This window comes from Zonotrichia albicollis, chromosome 1, assembly GCF_047830755.1.
Source record: "Zonotrichia albicollis isolate bZonAlb1 chromosome 1, bZonAlb1.hap1, whole genome shotgun sequence".
Taxonomy (NCBI): Eukaryota; Metazoa; Chordata; class Aves; order Passeriformes; family Passerellidae; genus Zonotrichia; species Zonotrichia albicollis.
This window is the reverse complement of record NC_133819.1, coordinates 141698660-141715537: the sequence shown is the minus strand read 5'-3', so window position 1 is coordinate 141715537 and position 16878 is coordinate 141698660. Positions and strand designations below refer to the sequence as shown.

The 16878-nt window shown below is 37.5% G+C and overlaps 1 protein-coding gene across 5 annotated transcripts in view; it reads right to left on the bottom strand.

Moving 5' to 3' along the window:
- Positions 1-16878, bottom strand: part of COL14A1 (collagen type XIV alpha 1 chain) — a 116868-nt gene that overhangs the window by 16864 nt on the left and 83126 nt on the right. For all 5 annotated transcript variants that reach the window (XR_012583402.1, XM_026799658.2, XM_014263843.3 and 2 more), the window contains 7 exons: positions 13828-13905; positions 13461-13547; positions 8248-8301; positions 7748-7843; positions 6438-6491; positions 5945-5998; positions 197-250 (listed from right to left, as the gene is read on the bottom strand). Coding sequence is in view for 4 of the 5 variants with exons in the window: in XM_026799658.2 (XP_026655459.2) it covers positions 197-250; positions 5945-5998; positions 6438-6491; positions 7748-7843; positions 8248-8301; positions 13461-13547; positions 13828-13905 (477 nt within the window). In the remaining variant the exon portion in view is untranslated. The remainder of the gene's footprint in view (positions 1-196; positions 251-5944; positions 5999-6437; positions 6492-7747; positions 7844-8247; positions 8302-13460; positions 13548-13827; positions 13906-16878) is intronic.

Below are 16878 nucleotides of genomic sequence, written 5' to 3'. Positions count from 1 at the left end.
ACATTTTCTTCTTAAGCTAAGTAGAAGTGGAAAGAAATTACACTGGACAGGAGCTCTCTGCCAACTCAGTGCATCATGAGAATTCTGACTTCCCTTGGCCTTGCTCTATCCACTGTAGCATAGATAACAGTGTGATCTGTAATCCCCCCAAATCCTGCTGACTTTTGCAGTAAGAAATTCCATGGGCAATACTCACCATTGGGCCAGGAGGTCCTTGTGGGCCTGTGGGTCCATCCTTGCCAGGAAAGCCCTATAAAAGATAAATAAATGCAATTTCACCAGCTTTTTATATGTACTTCATGAATCTGTTCTGTTTAATCTAGAAGAATTTTCTTACTTTTGTTCTTTGGTTTTGTTTTACTTTGTTGTTATGTTGTTTGTTTTTTTCTAAATTAATACCTGTTGGTAATGGTCTCTTACAAACAAATTTCCTTCTTTGCCCTGGGGAGGGTTTATTTCTGAAAAAGAGGCTTACTAAGATTAAAACAAAAAAAAACCCAAACAAACAAACAAAAAGAAAACAAACAGCTACTCACACATTTTTTTAAAGAAAAAAAAAACAATACAAAATTCTTCATACTGGCAATTTTCACTTCTGAGTGAATTTCACTTAGAACACTTCTGTAGGGAAATAAACGAGAGGGTTTTTGCTGTCAAACTTCCCTACCACAAGGTCACATTTCTACATCTGTTCTCAGTGGCTGCAAGCATTCCCAGTGCCACTGATGAGGTGCTGAAAGATGGCAAGGGAGAGAGGATCTCTGTGCCCAGCAGCGCTGCTCATGGGCTCCAGCCATCCCCGAGCCCTGCCTCGGGAAGCAGCGGGAATGCTCATGTGGTTTCCATCAGGAACGTGCCTCAGAGCTTCCAGAAACAACAGCCAAAAACTAAAGATAACTTGGAAACTGGAAAGCAAGTACATCACAGAAAAAAAGACTGACCAGATGTAGAGGAAAATACACTATTAATAAAGTATTCTTTACTTCACATAAGATAATTTAGTTAATACAAATTAACCGATATGTGCATTGTGTATCCACATGCTACAAAGCTTGGGTTTCTGACCAGCCTGATGATTAAACAATTCTTTAATTACTATAGAGCCTGAACAGGAGATATATGGTCTTACCTCTGGCTCAAGACCAATTTGAAAGGTGGTTTATGCTAGAAAGTGTTTGGTTTATTGCTGAAATGTTTGAAAATGTTTATGGTGACACACACAGTAAAGAACATTCCAGGCCTCAGTATCTCATGGAGCTTCAGAAGAAAAATGTACAACTTTTTTGGTTTGTATTTTTTTTCCAAATCATTGTTTCTGACATGGTTTTAGTAATGAATATAACATATACTACTAGTTTTATGCTTTGCACAGTTTGGAAACTATTATTCAAATCTGCAATCATATGGCATAAAAAATGGCTGGGGAATAATATTATCTGCCATATACCTGGAAAGGTTTTTTAAAAGCTCTAGTGGATGGGTGTTTTGATGATAAAATAAGCCACATAGTTAACTCCCATTATGTTATCTAGGTATCCTTAGACTTGATAAGGAAGCACCTTCATATTCCACAGTGTAGCCAGATGGAGCTGACAACTTCATATTTATGTTTCACTTTTTAAAGCAAAGATGTAAAACCTCTATTTTTGCTCAGTTTCAAAGTAGGATGAAAACTCATTTGACCCTTTTAAGGGCTTAATTTAACTAGGAGGAGGGAAATATAGTGCTTTCCACAGACTTCTAGGGTCTAGTGTGGAGTCACACAAGATTCTGAAGAAAAAGAAAATCGTATGTGTTTCTCTTCTCCCACCCCAGTCAAAGAGCAGAATTAACAGTATGATCAGCAGTACATTTTCTTGAAATATATTTCAAAATTTCTTTCTTCTGAGCAGTGCTCTTACTCCTGGCTGCTCAGTAATCACCTCCTGTCTGTTCTCCTAGGGTTTATTTCTCTTGGCATTGTGTCTGTATTGCCCACAAAAGATCACCTCCTACTTCATTTGCTAGATGTGAAAATTGCTGTATATAAATCATATAAATCAAATAGAAGCCTGGTTCAAGAAAGAGTATGGCAATACCAATTCTCTCATGCTGGCAAAAGACTAAAGGTATTTGTTTGTGCTGCCAGCAGCATTTGAAGATGATGTTACTCAGACCACCTGATGGCCAGAATGGATCTGACACTCATTCTGAACTTTTGAGCTGAGAGCAGAGATTAGAAGTACCACGAAATTGGCAGGAAGAGTGGGAATTTATTTCTTCTGGCTCTTTCTCCCATAATTTTTAGTGTATGTAATGTAGAAGAAAGTAGAGCACAGTGAGAATTCACAAAGTTGTATTCTGAGTACTGAAGCCTTGTAGATACTATTTAATCTCCCATTTATTGAATTCTCCTCTTTGCCTAACCACCTCTAATCCAAGGGGAATGACTGGAGGCATTACATAGCTCTGTCACATCCAGAACAGAAATGACTCTGCACAAAGCCACTGATTCTCTCCCATGGAACTGCATGTCCAAGAATGGGATAGGACAGATTTTGATGTGTAACCTAGAATGTAGGTCTTAACATCAAGGTTTATATCACTTTGGAAAGTTAAATTAAGACATATTTTGCTAATGGCATGAAAAAAATTTCTAGAGAAAGAGACAGAAATTTTAGAAGGGATTTTATTTGCCAAAATACAAATGGCATCACTGGTAAAATCTCAAGGGTGCTGAAATCAGTACTGCTGCTGACCTCATTATAAACTCTCAAGCTTTCTGTAGTCTGGAATTTATTTGAGGCAACTTGTGGAAAGGTGACTTTTCAAGCAGGGCTAGATACCAGCAAAAACTTAACTCAAGCTGCTGAACCAGGCTTGAAAGACTTTCATGTAGAGCCTTTTAAAAACCCTGCAGCCTGGGACACATGACTGCCAATTCAAGATCTGTCTGTCAACATGAAATGCTTGGGACTGTTGGTGGAGAAACAGGATCTGTTCTCTTTACTAAAACTCCCCTATATTGTTAGCTGCAAATATGGGTCAGCAAGAAAGGACACCAAACAACCACAGCTACAGCCATACAACAAAAATAAGTCATTTTACATTTATAAGATCTTTTCTGACACTCTGGAAGCTGATGAGAGAGGAGGGGACTGTTCCTCATGTGGAGTCTGAGATGAAGATTTAAACAAGTTACCAGACAGGTATAAAATATTGTCATGCATATTCTGAATATTTGCTTTGACAGAAAAAACCTTTTTTACTCTCATTTAACTTTCCCAAAGTATTTTTATTACATCTCATTCTTCTTCATAGGGAGGATATGTCATTATGAAAATGACCTTTTTATGAATTCACATAACTGACAGGGAAGACGTTCTATTTCTTTCTAAAACCCAAGAAAAAGCAAATGAATCAAGGACTAAAAACCAAGCTCAGAAATACAAAAAAGAAATTTTACAGATTAAATGATGAATTACAACATAAGAAAGGAAAATCAAACCCTTTACTCAACTGATTTCAAAAAGAAAATCAGAAAGCATGAACAGTAGAAATCAAAACAAAAAGAAGGGGAAACAAACTGTAAAAGTAAAGAGATTCCAATTTTAAGATACTGAAGGAAAAAGAATCTCCATTCATTCACTTCATTAATCTAATATCACATTATACCCAGTTCAAAGTTCTCAGAGATCTCCCAATAAATATCAGCCCTATGCTTACCACCATTAAAATCAGTGTGATTTAACAACCTGCCTAAGTACTCCACAGCACTACTACCACTATAATTAAAATACTTAGAGATCAATAAATAGTAAAGGGGAAGGGATGACTAAGCCAAGAAAAATACAGAAAATCTCAGTTCTAGTAGTATAATACTTGCAAAACAGTTTGGCATCTTGGCTAACAGGAGGAAACCCAATAAAAGGAACATGATACAAAAAAGCAATTTACTTCTCAGGAATTTTCCAGTTCCTCTTTGCGGATGCAGTTATGCCCTTCAGAATTATCTCTTTTTTAAGTGCTGGGTCTTCAAAGAGACTGCGGTGAAATAATTGATTTGGATCTTTGCCCATTAAAAGCAATTTCATGTTGTCATAACTTCACAGGAATCAAATGAGTTACAACACCATAAAATCAGTATAGCATAATTATTTGTTGCCAGAGAAATAATTACAGCTGGACAACATTGCATAAGGGTCTCACAGAGACAATACCAGGCTAACAGAACTAATTTTATGAGCCCTGGGCTGTTTATTCAGCTCCCGTGATTAATAGCAGAGAAGAAAGAGAACACACAAACAAAGCATTATTACTGTATCTATAAAAACAGGCAATTTATGTAATTGCCCTACCTTTTTATAGACAACAGTGGGATATTCTACAGAATAAGCACCATATGACTGTTCCAGGCTGTACCAAAAGCCTTTGCTGCACTAATCTTCCTCAGCTTTCCTCTGGAATACCACCTTTGCAACAACCTGTTGACTCCCACATGTGGGGGGAATAGAGCACTCTGAACTGGTGGCTGGCATCAAGGCATGGCTGAGGGCACCCTCTGCTAAATACGAGGTCAGCTACAGAATAACATCAAAGCACAGAGTTCTTTTCTCCTTGGACTGCAGGCACCTCGACGTCCCTCATGATGAGGAATGCAGACGCAGAGCTCACTTGGACAATGTTTAGCACCATCTCAACTTGTCCAGGACCAAGACCAGAGAGAGCATGGCAAAAACCCAAATGTTCATCAGGGTCCAGGTCTCTATTAACCTGGAGATGAACAGGTGGCATGAAAGTTGGGCAATTTAGAGTGAAATATTCCAATGCAGCCAAAAAGAAGACATAAAAACACATAAAACCATATTGCATCAGAGTATTATAAAGTAGGGGAAAAAATGCATTGACTTACATATTTCAATACAATTTAAGTGAAAATTAGAAGGCTATTCCTCCAATTAGATTATTCATCTGATGATAATATTGCACAAATCTTTATTTTAGTAAAATGCCTTTCTTTTCTTGATTTTTAGAGAAAAACCCCCCATTTATCTATTTCCCAAATTCTACAGTAATGTCAGTGGAATTACTTCTAGACATATGTTTATGACAATGTTTAAATTCATAATAGTGAATTCAGATAGATGTTTTGCTACAGCGTTTGGGTTTTTTTTATAACAAGGTCAGAAAATCAAAGAATTCCCAGATTTCTCTGAAGTTCAAGTTACATTAACATTTCCAAAAAAAGGATCATAAATATGTAAATCTTGCTCAAATGAAACTGAAAAGTTATATTTCATAATGAACTTCTGCTGTAGACAGAAATCTAGTACTATGCTAACAATAACTTTCCAGAGTCTGACTAATAATGAAACAGAAGTCTCCCCAAGGAGACAAGGAAGAGGAGTTATAGGTTTAACTGCACAAATAAAAATGAATTTTCTTTTACTGGCTCCTAGACAGACTGTAAGTATCTGCAGTTGTTTCACCAGGAGCAGAATAAGGTTGACTAAATTTTGGTATAATATTTTTCACCTTTTTTCATGTTTCTGCAGGTATCATTCTACATTCAATGTTAAATTTCCTTGTAAGTGTCTCTGTTTCATTACTTAGCTAGAAAGCAAATTTAGATCATTGCCTTGGATTGCATACTAATTATACACCATTTAACAACCATTTAATTTTAAATATATAAGCCAAGAGATTAATTGGCAATGCTGAACACAAGTGAAATCTACTTCTACCAAACGCAAAAAGCACAGACATCGTGCAGGGGTCCCATTACACATCTGAACCCTCAGCAGCAGACAGAAAGACATCCACCCTCCTGTGCCTATTGGCACAGAGAGATGATCTCCAGAAAGGACAGAGGTGGCATTAATTATAATAAATCAGCCATGTTGGGAAACATTTCCATTATGGAATGGGAACAAAACACATGTAAAACATACTCATTTTAGCTTACCCTTTGACCTTGAGCTCCATCTCTCCCTGGTGAACCTGAGGCTCCTGGGACTCCCTAAGCATTACAAAAGGAGAGAAAATTATGAGATCAAATTACCAGAATCCAACTAATTTTTTGAGTGAAATTGTATGACATGTTTTGGATAAATGGAACTAGGAAGCTCAATAATGGGTGGCACCATAGAAGAGATTCAGTAAAGAAGGCATTTCTGTGAAATGAGAGATGAGTAAACACACATCATCAAAATGCAGAGATGTTGAGTCTACAGAGACAAAATTTCGGCACTAAACAAGAAAGTAACCAGCTCTTCAAGGCCCAAGTGAATCAGCTGCTGCACAACAACATGCCCTGGATTCCTCCTCTTTCTAAATCCCTGCTCAAATTCACCCCAACAATACATTTCTCAGCAGTTTGTAAAATGTGCCCTAAACTCACAATGATGTCCATTCAACAATCAAACTTGGTCAGTGACAGGGTATACAATAGGGAATACCTGCAGGCCAGGAAAACCAAGATCTCCCTTCTCTCCCTTTTCACCTGGTGGCCCCTGCAAATAAACAATCACGCATAGTAAACAAAATACATGGTTACTTTTCTGCTTTTAATAGTTCCCTTCAGCTTCTTAAAAAAACCAAAAAACAACAAAGGAAACCAGTGAGAAAACAAACTATGTTTCTTTCTGAAAGCAAACAACAGACACTTATTTGCAAAAATGCAAATGTAGAAGTTATAAACATTAAAAAAAACCCCCTAATTTTAAAAGGTTTCATAAGTAACTTGATAAAACTATAGCCATTTTGTTACAAAAAAAGGTAGCGATTTTCTTTTTCCCTTTAAAGGAATTGATTTCACTTCAGGCCTCAGTAGTATCTCCAATAATGCTGAAAAATGGGTTTACTGTGGAAACTGGGCATGTTTCTATGGTACATATGCATGAGAAGAATATACTTTTCTAAATAATAAATAAATGTTACTTTTTATAAAAAATCAATTTCTCTATGAAGTAACTGCTCTTATTATTAAAGTATTCTTATTATTCTCTATGAAAACAGAATCAAGAATGTACAGCTTTGGTTAACCATTACATTTTTCATTAGTATCATATAGGCTGGAAAAGGATGAAATTTTATAATAATGTAGTAAATTTGGAAAAAAACTAGCAGAAAGTAATATATGGATTATTACTTTTCTAGACTTGTCTGTACCCATCTACTGGAGAGGTGTATGAAACAAGATAAGTGCTACTGATTCGTTATTCTAACTATGTTTATTTATTATGAAATTCTGTGATTTATTTCACAACAGCCTTGCAATTCCAGGCTTAATCACTTCCTCTGATGATAGATTTCATTATGTAATGAATAGTATTGCTTAATTTTGGCAGAGAATATGGTGTTCTTGCTTGGGTACACCTTTCAAGTCAGAACTGATCTGCAATGAGCACTACAGCCTGAAAAAGAGGAAATATTAACATTTTGGTCAACTGCCATGTCACAACCCCCAAATCACAACCCCCACTGCAATTTATTTTCCCTTGACTCCAGGCCTGGATGCTAATACCCAGGTCATATTCAACCTGCCTTCAAATACTTTCAGATGACTAAAAATTCTGTTCAAAATAGAAAACCAGAAATTCTGGCATTGAGCCCACGTTCACTGGAGGTCATACCCACATCTGTGATTTCACCTCAAATACTGAAATTCAGATTCTGATCACAACACCAAAAGCTATTTCAGTCTAGTCTAAGCTATTTGCCGTTTCAAAGATCATATAAAAATGCCTATTGATTTTTTAAGTCTCACTGGAAGCCCTTGAATAGAAAGTCCACTGGGTCCTTGTGGTCCGGGAGGTCCCTGCGGTCCAGGAACACCAATTTCACCTCGAGGTCCATCTGGTCCCTAAAGTAGCACAGGACATAAGTTAAACTCTTATCATATGGACAAAGGCAGCTTCTGTTTGAAGAATTAAATGCCAATAGATTCAAAGACATCTGAAACATGAGTTAAGATATTTGAGCAGTTAGGGTTTAATTTAAAACTGTCCGGTTTCTTTATAAACACACACACAAAAAAGAATTATTTATTCCGTGAAAATAGCATTCTGAATTTTATATCTTTTATCAAGGAACAAATAGGACAATTTATTGTTTTGGAAAGAGCTACAGTAAATGCCAGTGACATTTCACTATGCTTTTTCCTTGAAAAAGCCAGAGACGACCTGGAATTCATTTCAGGGTTTCCATGCAGCAGAGATAAACCAAGAACCCATGCATCTTTCAATTGTAGAGTGTTTTAAAAAGTACCTTTGGACCTGGATCACCACGATGACCTTTGGCACCTCTGACACCTGGACCACCCTGTAAAGTACAAGCACGGGACTCACTGAAAACCAAAACTCTTAAACAGAAATGAAATCCAGAGAAGCCCAAACAGATTCTTCCTGTTCCTGAATCAGCATTCAAGAATCAGTAAATATCCTGTCGATATCCTTCCACGGGAGTAATTAAACTGGGAACATACTGAAGTGTGGCCATGCACAGGAACAGATTTAAACACAGATGTGACTTCTTAGAGCCAAGAATGCACACTACGTAAGAATGAAAATAACACTGAAAGCTATGATATGGATGGAAATGTGGTCATGGGTTCCCTTCCAGTTGCTGAAACCTCCTGCGCATCTGTCTGTTCTCACCAAAATCACATGGTTAAAGGCTGAGTTCCCAGAAAGGCCAAGAGTATTCTGGCCTTTATCAGATACAGCATGGCCAGCAGAACCACGGCCCCTGTACTCAGCACTGCTGAGGCCACACCTCAAATCCTGTGTCCAGTTCTGGGCCCCTCACTACCAGAATGACATTGAGGGGCTGGAACACATCCAGAGAAGGGCAACAGAACTGGACAAGGGTCTGGAGCACAGTCTGATGAGGAGCAGCTGAGGAAGCCGGGGGTGTTTAGCCTGGAGAAAAGGAGGCACAGAGGGGATCTCGTCACTGTACAACTCCCTGAAGGAGGCTGTAGCCAGGTGGGGGTCAGGCTCTACTGCCAGGTAACAGCCACAGGATGAGAGGAAGTGGCCTCAAGTTGAACTGTGGGAGGTTTCCATTGGATATTATGAAAAATTTATTCACAGAAAGGGCTGTCAATCTTTAGAACAGGCTGCCTAGGGACATGATGGAGTCACCATCCCCAGAGCTGTTAAAAAAACATGTAGATGTGGCACTTGGGGACGTGGTTTAGTGACAGACTTGGCAGTGCTGGGTTAACAGCTGGCCTCAATCATCTTGAAGGTCTTTTCCAATATAAACAGTTCTATAATTCTGTCATTCTGATGACTTAGGGACAGTTTTCAGCAAGGACAACTCCAGACCCTACTAGATCTGCACCATGGTTTAATTTGGAGCTATTATTAGGTAAAATGCTCTTATGGACATTTTTCTCTTTTTTGCTTTCTTCAGCAATACCTACATCTGCTCATCATTTATTAACCAACTTTTGCCTTCCTTTTGCCTTCTTTATTGGTATCATCTGAGACACTGGAGTACCATATATCTGTGGATGTCTGCCATGGATGTGTTTTGCAACAGCATCTACATGTGCTTTCTGTTCTAGGACAGCATAAATAACTTCTTTTTCATATCAGTTTCCCTCTTCCCCCATCTGAGTATATTGGAATATGAGCTTTACAGGTATTCTGCCTATCATTGTACTCATAAAGGACCTTGTACAACTAGACACCATAGCTGAAGAGAACTCTTTAGGGGCTACAGTAAGTACTTACAACAACAACAGCAGTTAAAGCAATAAGAATAGAAAATGTGCTTATATGCAGTATCTATGAGACTTTAAATAGGAGAAATAACAGAAATGTCTGGAAATCCCAGAGTACTGTTGCCCTTCAATGAAGGTGTCATGACATGGTCTTCACATATGATCACAGAACCATTTTCCATTACCTCTCCCAGCTCCCTCAGGCTTCTTTCTTCCATCCCACATCTCCATGGCTACAACTCATTCCACCATGACCAGCTCTGACTCTAAAGCCTCATCCCATGCTCTCCATGGAACCAAGTTCCAATTGCCAGATGCAAAATTCCAGATGCTCAAATTTCTGCATTCCAATCTGCTGTCCTTTCTCCTTCCACTGCCTTACTCTGAGATTAAAAACTCCTCAGCACAATGACTGCAACTTTTTAACATAAACACAATCACAGTTTTCTCCCATTTTCTTCTCATAAATGGATTGCATTTTTACTAAGAATATATGCTTAAAAATAGCCTGATGCTGAGCCATTAAATGATGTTCTTTTGGATTCATGCTGAAGTTGGCACACCTGTCCATGTTGGACAAGTGTTGGTATACTTGTTCATGTCCAACCCAGTAACCTTGCTTGGTAAAAGCACAATTTCCAGAAGAGCATTTATTTAAGATGAAAACATCAGAAGAGGCCCCCTCATTTTTTTCATAGACTTATTTTGGTAATTATTCCCCAGCACTACTAAGCCTGTGTGATCAGTTTCAGGTTTTGGGGCTTTTTTCTGGCCAAAAATTCTTGTTATGCCTTCCCTTCTTTTGAATAACTTCTTATCAGTCAGTGCTTTCTCCCATTACTACATAGCAGTAGGTTATGTCTTGATAATCTACTGTTATCAAGACATCTCCTTGTCACCATCACATTTTCTGGAAAAATCCCCTTGCCCAGGATTCTTCTCCTGGGAATCTGAGAAGCCTCAGAGAAAAAGGAAAACAATATTATCTCATTTGCTTCTCCTGTGTTTTGCTGCTTTGGAATGTGTTTGGAGATTGTTTACCAACAGGGGATTGTTTTATTGGATTCATGTGAATTGTTTTCACTTAATGGCCAATCACAGCCAAGCTGTGTCGAGGCTCTGGAAGAGTCACGAGTTTATTATTAGTGCAGCAGACTTCTATAAGTATCCTTTCTCTATTCTTTAGTATAGTTTAGTATAGAATTCTTTAATATAATATCTTAAAAATTTAAATTAGCCTTCAAAGAGCATGGAGCCAGATGCATCATTCCTTCCTTCATCTGGAAACTCCACAAATACAAGACCTCCTCATTTCTTTTTAATGGTCAAAACCTATGAAGCACTGAAAGATTTTTTTTTTGGCAATTAAACTTGTCCAATTCTTCAATAATTTTGTCTCCTTCACTTTCTTCAATTCTGCAGCATTCCTTTCAAATGCAGGCATTAGTTTTACATATCTCATTTTTGCTTTGTGTGAGAAACTTCAGACAACAGGATCAAATTCTGCCAAAAATGAAGCCATGAAAACAGCATCCCATGATGAAAACTGCCAGATAATCTTAACTCTAAACAACAACACTTTGTCTTACCTGAAGTGATGCATTTTCTAAAAAGTTAAAAATTCTTTCTAGAGTTACTGTCCCAAACAAATGGAAGCATTTTATTTGGAGCGTTTTTAGCCTAATGTCTAAAACTGGCTACATGGTAGGATCCTGATCTCTTAAACAGAAGAATTCTTGGCTTGGAGAAAAAAGTCACATGACATTTTAATGACTTGGAGCTCTCCTGACCAGACATAGCACATATGACTTTCTGACTTTTGGTTGGCGCAGAGATGAACAGTGACTTTATTCATGTTGCTCTCCTTTTTTCATAGGCTCTGAAATATTTTTTTCTTTTTTTTTTCGTTTTTTTGCAGAGCTCTACCATCGAACTGTCTGGCAAAAAAGCATCACTTATAACAGGCTGAGCTCCAGAATCACGTATTTCCCTGCCTTGGCAGGGATTTTTCTGCTTGATTTTAAGCTTCCTCTTGCCTGGCACTATGCTATTCAAAATATGGTTAATTCTAAATGTAATATATAGAAGCACATTATTTTACTACTGGGTTAAGCCTTAGCAATTCCTGATCCATATATCTTTTGAACTATAGTAATAGACATCCAGTCTAATAATTTTCAAACATTTTTCATTTTACTGTGAAATGCGGTCAAACTACTCATTTTAAATGACATTTTTATGTGATTTATCCCATTTTTTACAGAACAAAAACTGGATGCTAAAATGTGGGAATTAAAACTTTCATTCATACTTGTTTAATAACCTGTACTCAAATACGAGAACAGAATAATTTCTCCTTGTTCAAGATGCAGCTCTTAAGTGAATTTCCTCTTGAATTTCTTTCCAGCTTCTTGTAGAGCTTGAAGAACAGTTCTTGCAGAAAGACTACCCTCTGAGTTGTCAGGAGGATTAATGTCTGCTAGGACCTACTATCTGAAGGATAGTAGTCAATTTTATTGTTAAACATATGCATCTCATGTAATTTTTGCACTTTAACACAAAAAACATTTTCCCTCACTTTCTTCCCTGGCTCTTTAATTTAAAAACATGCCCTTGGTGCATCTGGGACAAAGTATGAGCCAAGAAATATGCAGTTCAAACTTTTCACAAGAGACCCTCATCTCAGACTCACTCAGCAAGCAGCCCTAAGATACCAATCATATTTATCTAGTTGTAACAGAAAAAAATCCATGACCACTCAACAGATCTCCAAATCAGGATTCTTGTTAAACCAAATCAATAATGGACCATCACAGAGCATTTCTACATTGATAAAAATCAGCCTTGGGATGCAAGATTGAGTTCTCAAAACTTAGTGGGCCTGAATCTCCAATGTCTGGTCTAATTGCCTGAGTTACCACAAGTCAATAAAGAGAAAGGAGATTTATTCCATCTAAGATACTACACTGACACAGAGAGAAAGTTAAATAACTGTTTTCTGCAACAGGCTATCTAGCTCCACACAAGGAACTTAGACACACACTTACTTAACACCTACACAGCAAACTCTTAATGACTGCCATCAAAATGACACCATTAAGCATATGTAAAAGTTGTAACAATGTACATTACATTATTCACTGGAAAGTTTAAAAAAAATTAAATTCAGCTTTCCACAAAGGCAGATTATTTCATTATTTCTTCCCTTCACAGCTCTTGGATACCTCTCTGTCTTTAAGAACTCTCAGAAGAACCTGTACTTCCAGTTCTACTTTCCAATAAATATTTTACTTAGGTAGGGCTTTTAAGACAGAAAAGTCTTCTTTCATCACATACTACACAAGTGGCATTGTCATGTTCCATATCTTTAATTGATAAGAATTCTGTAAACTGAGCATTTCAGAAATCTTAATTCCAAGCTATATTTAATACACATCTGCTAGAGTAGACAGAGAGGCGATTAAAAATTTGAAAATAAATGGCACTACCTATGAGGTATCTAATGCTACAGACAGATAAAAGGGTTCCAGGTCTAAAGAATACCACAACTGTTTCAGCATAATCCTTCTTTATATAATTCATAACATCTTCATTATAAACTGAATAGAATTTTATCTCTTTAGCAGCACTTGAAAGTGTAATTTAACCTTATTAATCATAGAATGGCAGTATATTCACAGCATAAACTAATAAAGGTGGCCAGTGGGCTATTTGGTACAGTTCACTACAAAGCTGAATAAAACCTTACCGGTGGTCCAGGAGGTCCAAGGGGACCCTTGTTGGCTTCTGAACAGGAGCAGGCATGAGGAAGGGCAGGGCAATTTTCCTCATCTCTCTATGGAAAGGTTAAGATAGGAGAAGAATGATGCGCAGAACTTCAAATCCTAGGTATTTTATCAGTCTAAGACATAGTATTTAGTAAAATCTAAGACAGTACTCAAAAGCATCCACTTGATTTAGAAAAATACATCTAATTGACTTTCAATAGGACAAGTAAACCAAGCAGAGATGGGCTTTTACAAAAACTTTTAAGCGTCCATTCCCAATAAAACATTTGTCTCAACAAAGTAAAAAATAAAAGGTAAATTCTACACTTATTGAAAGAGGTTTCTTACCAGGCCAGGGAGTTCACAGCATTTGTCTCGATTGGCCCATGAGGTAGCACAAATAATGTCAAACATCTGTAACTGCAGCTGTTTCAAAACAAAGGTGATGTACAGTAAGACTGTTAGATGTAAGATCAGTGCAAAATGGAGCCACCAGCAAGCAAAGTCAACTTGATTCAAGCACTCAGATTAGACAAAGGCTTTTGACTTCGAGCAGCAAGCCACAAATACCACATTTAAATGGCAAATCCACTGATTCTTCCAAATGTGTGTCCAACCAACCCATCTGAACTATCAGACATTACATGAATTGAGCAAAACTGTCCGAGGTTAAATGCTGCATGCATTTGTTGAATTTTCCCCCATTCCTTGCTTAAATTCCTTATTTTGCCCAATGGTGTATTCCAGTATCTTTTTATAGCAAAAAAGACATCAAGAGTCAGGCAAAAGAGAGTTTAACTTCTCTGAATAACTCCTCTTAACTCCTCTGGTCTGCTCTTCAGATTTTATCTGGGACAAGGTCTTCTGTAGACCATTACTTACACTGGAGCTGAGCCACAAATAATATTTCTATTTTTTTCCAGTTTAATTTTATTTTAGAATATGCCCTCTCTTATCCGTATTATCCCCAGGCAATAATAGCTTAAGAATGGGGAAAAGCTTGCTCACCATGTGACAATATTGGGCAAAAAAGAAAATTCCCATCACAGGTCTGGGAACATGGTTTGGACAAGAATTTAATCTGCAAGAACACACACATATGCTAAAAATAGTGGCAGCTTGATACTCAGAAACAATATACTAAATAGGATTCAGTGGTAAAACCAATTATCTCCTTTACAGCCCTCACTGAACAAAGGGGTCTACAGAGATGAAGCTTTCTTCTGTTACTATTTCTATTATTTTTCCATGCCTTGTTTATGTGCATACTGGATAGGGAATGGTATGGAACAGAACATCCCATTAAATTAACCCCACATGTTAAAAAATTTGAGGAACTGCTAGAGACAGAATGCTGGGTTTGTTCCCATTATTTTCAGTGGCATTATTTTAAGATCAGAACAGAGGAATGAATTTTAAAATTTTCTTATGACTGCATTGCTTCTAAAGCTGTTAAAATTAACTACATATGTGCACCTTTGGTTTTGCCTCATTCTTTTTCCTTTTAAAAGTCAAATATTATATTTTAAATAAAGGCATACTTTCATATAAATAGACATTCTCCTCACCTGCCAGCAGATTAGCTGGTTTGTGGGTTTGCTGTACTGCAGATGCAGACACAATGAGCTGGCACCACACAAAACACCTCAAACAGCTGAAGTGCAGCATGGAGGCAGTATCTGGACTCTGAGTTTGGCTCCATGGAGATCCACCCTGAGTCCAGCAGGTCTGTGCCCATGTCTGTGTCAAATGGAAGCTGGGGCTGCACAGGGAGCCACTTAGTGTCCCTCTTTGCTGCTCATCCCTAGGCTCCTGTCTCCAGGAAGCCTCATAGTGCAGCAGCAGACAAAAGTGCAGGTACACACTGCTCTGCGACACAGAACACATGAGCATTTGCATGATATTGCTCTTAAGCAAATCACTTATCCCAGAAATGGGGTGCAGCAGCACCAGAGCTGGTTCTGTAGAGAGCACCTTAGGTTCAGAGGTTGTATTGCCATTTTTTTCCATAACTCAGTCCATCCCGAGCTATTCTGTTATCCTGATCAATGGTAGGACAAAATTTATAGATAGGTATGTACATGTATTCATTTTGTCTGGACTAGGCAATCTGGACAACAGGAATAAAGTATGTTGGTGTAAATTAAAGACCAAACAGACATTCTATGAAATGCTGTATTCACCAACCAAATGTTGGATGACTCAGTATTCTTTTTCAAAACCATTATGTGGGTTGCTCTGACCCAAGCTAAAACCCAAAACAAAGCTTTCTTTGCTACTCTTAAACATTTATTCATAAGTCTATGCATTTATAGTGATTTTGCTTTCTAAATATCCAGCCCCACAAGCTGAATCAGTAAGGTGGAAAAATCCTCATCTAACCAGGCTACAGCTCTGCAAATTTCTCAACAGACCACATTAGACAACACTATTAACAGTACACATGCATGCAAGCAAACAAGCTCCAAAGAGGAGGAAACATCAATAAAGACGAGGTCTGTGAATTGTAGACAATGTTTTAAAGTTGGACTTTTCATTAAATCTCACTGAAGGAATAGAAAACATTACATGCTGCTGGTCCCAGTCAGGTTTCACTGCTCAGGCTACAATACAATCCTGAGATGACTCATTCAGGAGTGTTAAAAGGGTTTGGCACCTTGAGCCTAATCCCCTGTTTGATCAATCTGTCTATCTGTCTGTCTGTCTGTCTGTCTGTCTATCTATCTATCTATCTATCCTGCCTGTTCATTTTACCATTGCACACTGTATGTATTGATGGGAAAAAAACCTCTGGTACAATTATATTTCCTCAAAATTGAAATGTCTGGCAAAATTCAAATGACTGCTCTGTATTGATTTATCTTTAAAATACACTAAAAATATTCCAAGAATGTTAAACTGTTCCATGTGAATACAATTAGAACAAAACATCCACAATTTTCTTCCAAACTGTCTGCTTATTTTTACTGTATGTAATAAGCATGTCTAAAACTAAGAGATCTACTAATCTAGTAGGTGTTCTGAGAACCTCTATCCTGCCTCCTACTAGATTCCTTTGATGTCTTTTAGAGTAGAAAACCATCTCATCTGTGTCCTAAATGTGACTATTTAAAGAAGTACTGCTCAATATTAATGAATTGTGCAGAATGGAGACTTCAGAGGATGGCATTTGGGTGCTTTCTTGATTTGTTTCAAATTTGGTATATATGGTAATACCAGAAGACAGCTTTACCCTACTAAAGAATTTTCATCTTCATCTACACATTTCTAATCTTACATCAGCTTTACAGTTCATTTGAACAAAATCAAATTTTTCAGTGAGTGGGCAGTCTGATTTTTTTTTTAATAGATTCCTGGGTTCTAACAAAAGTCACATTTCTTTCCACTTCTTTACAAAGG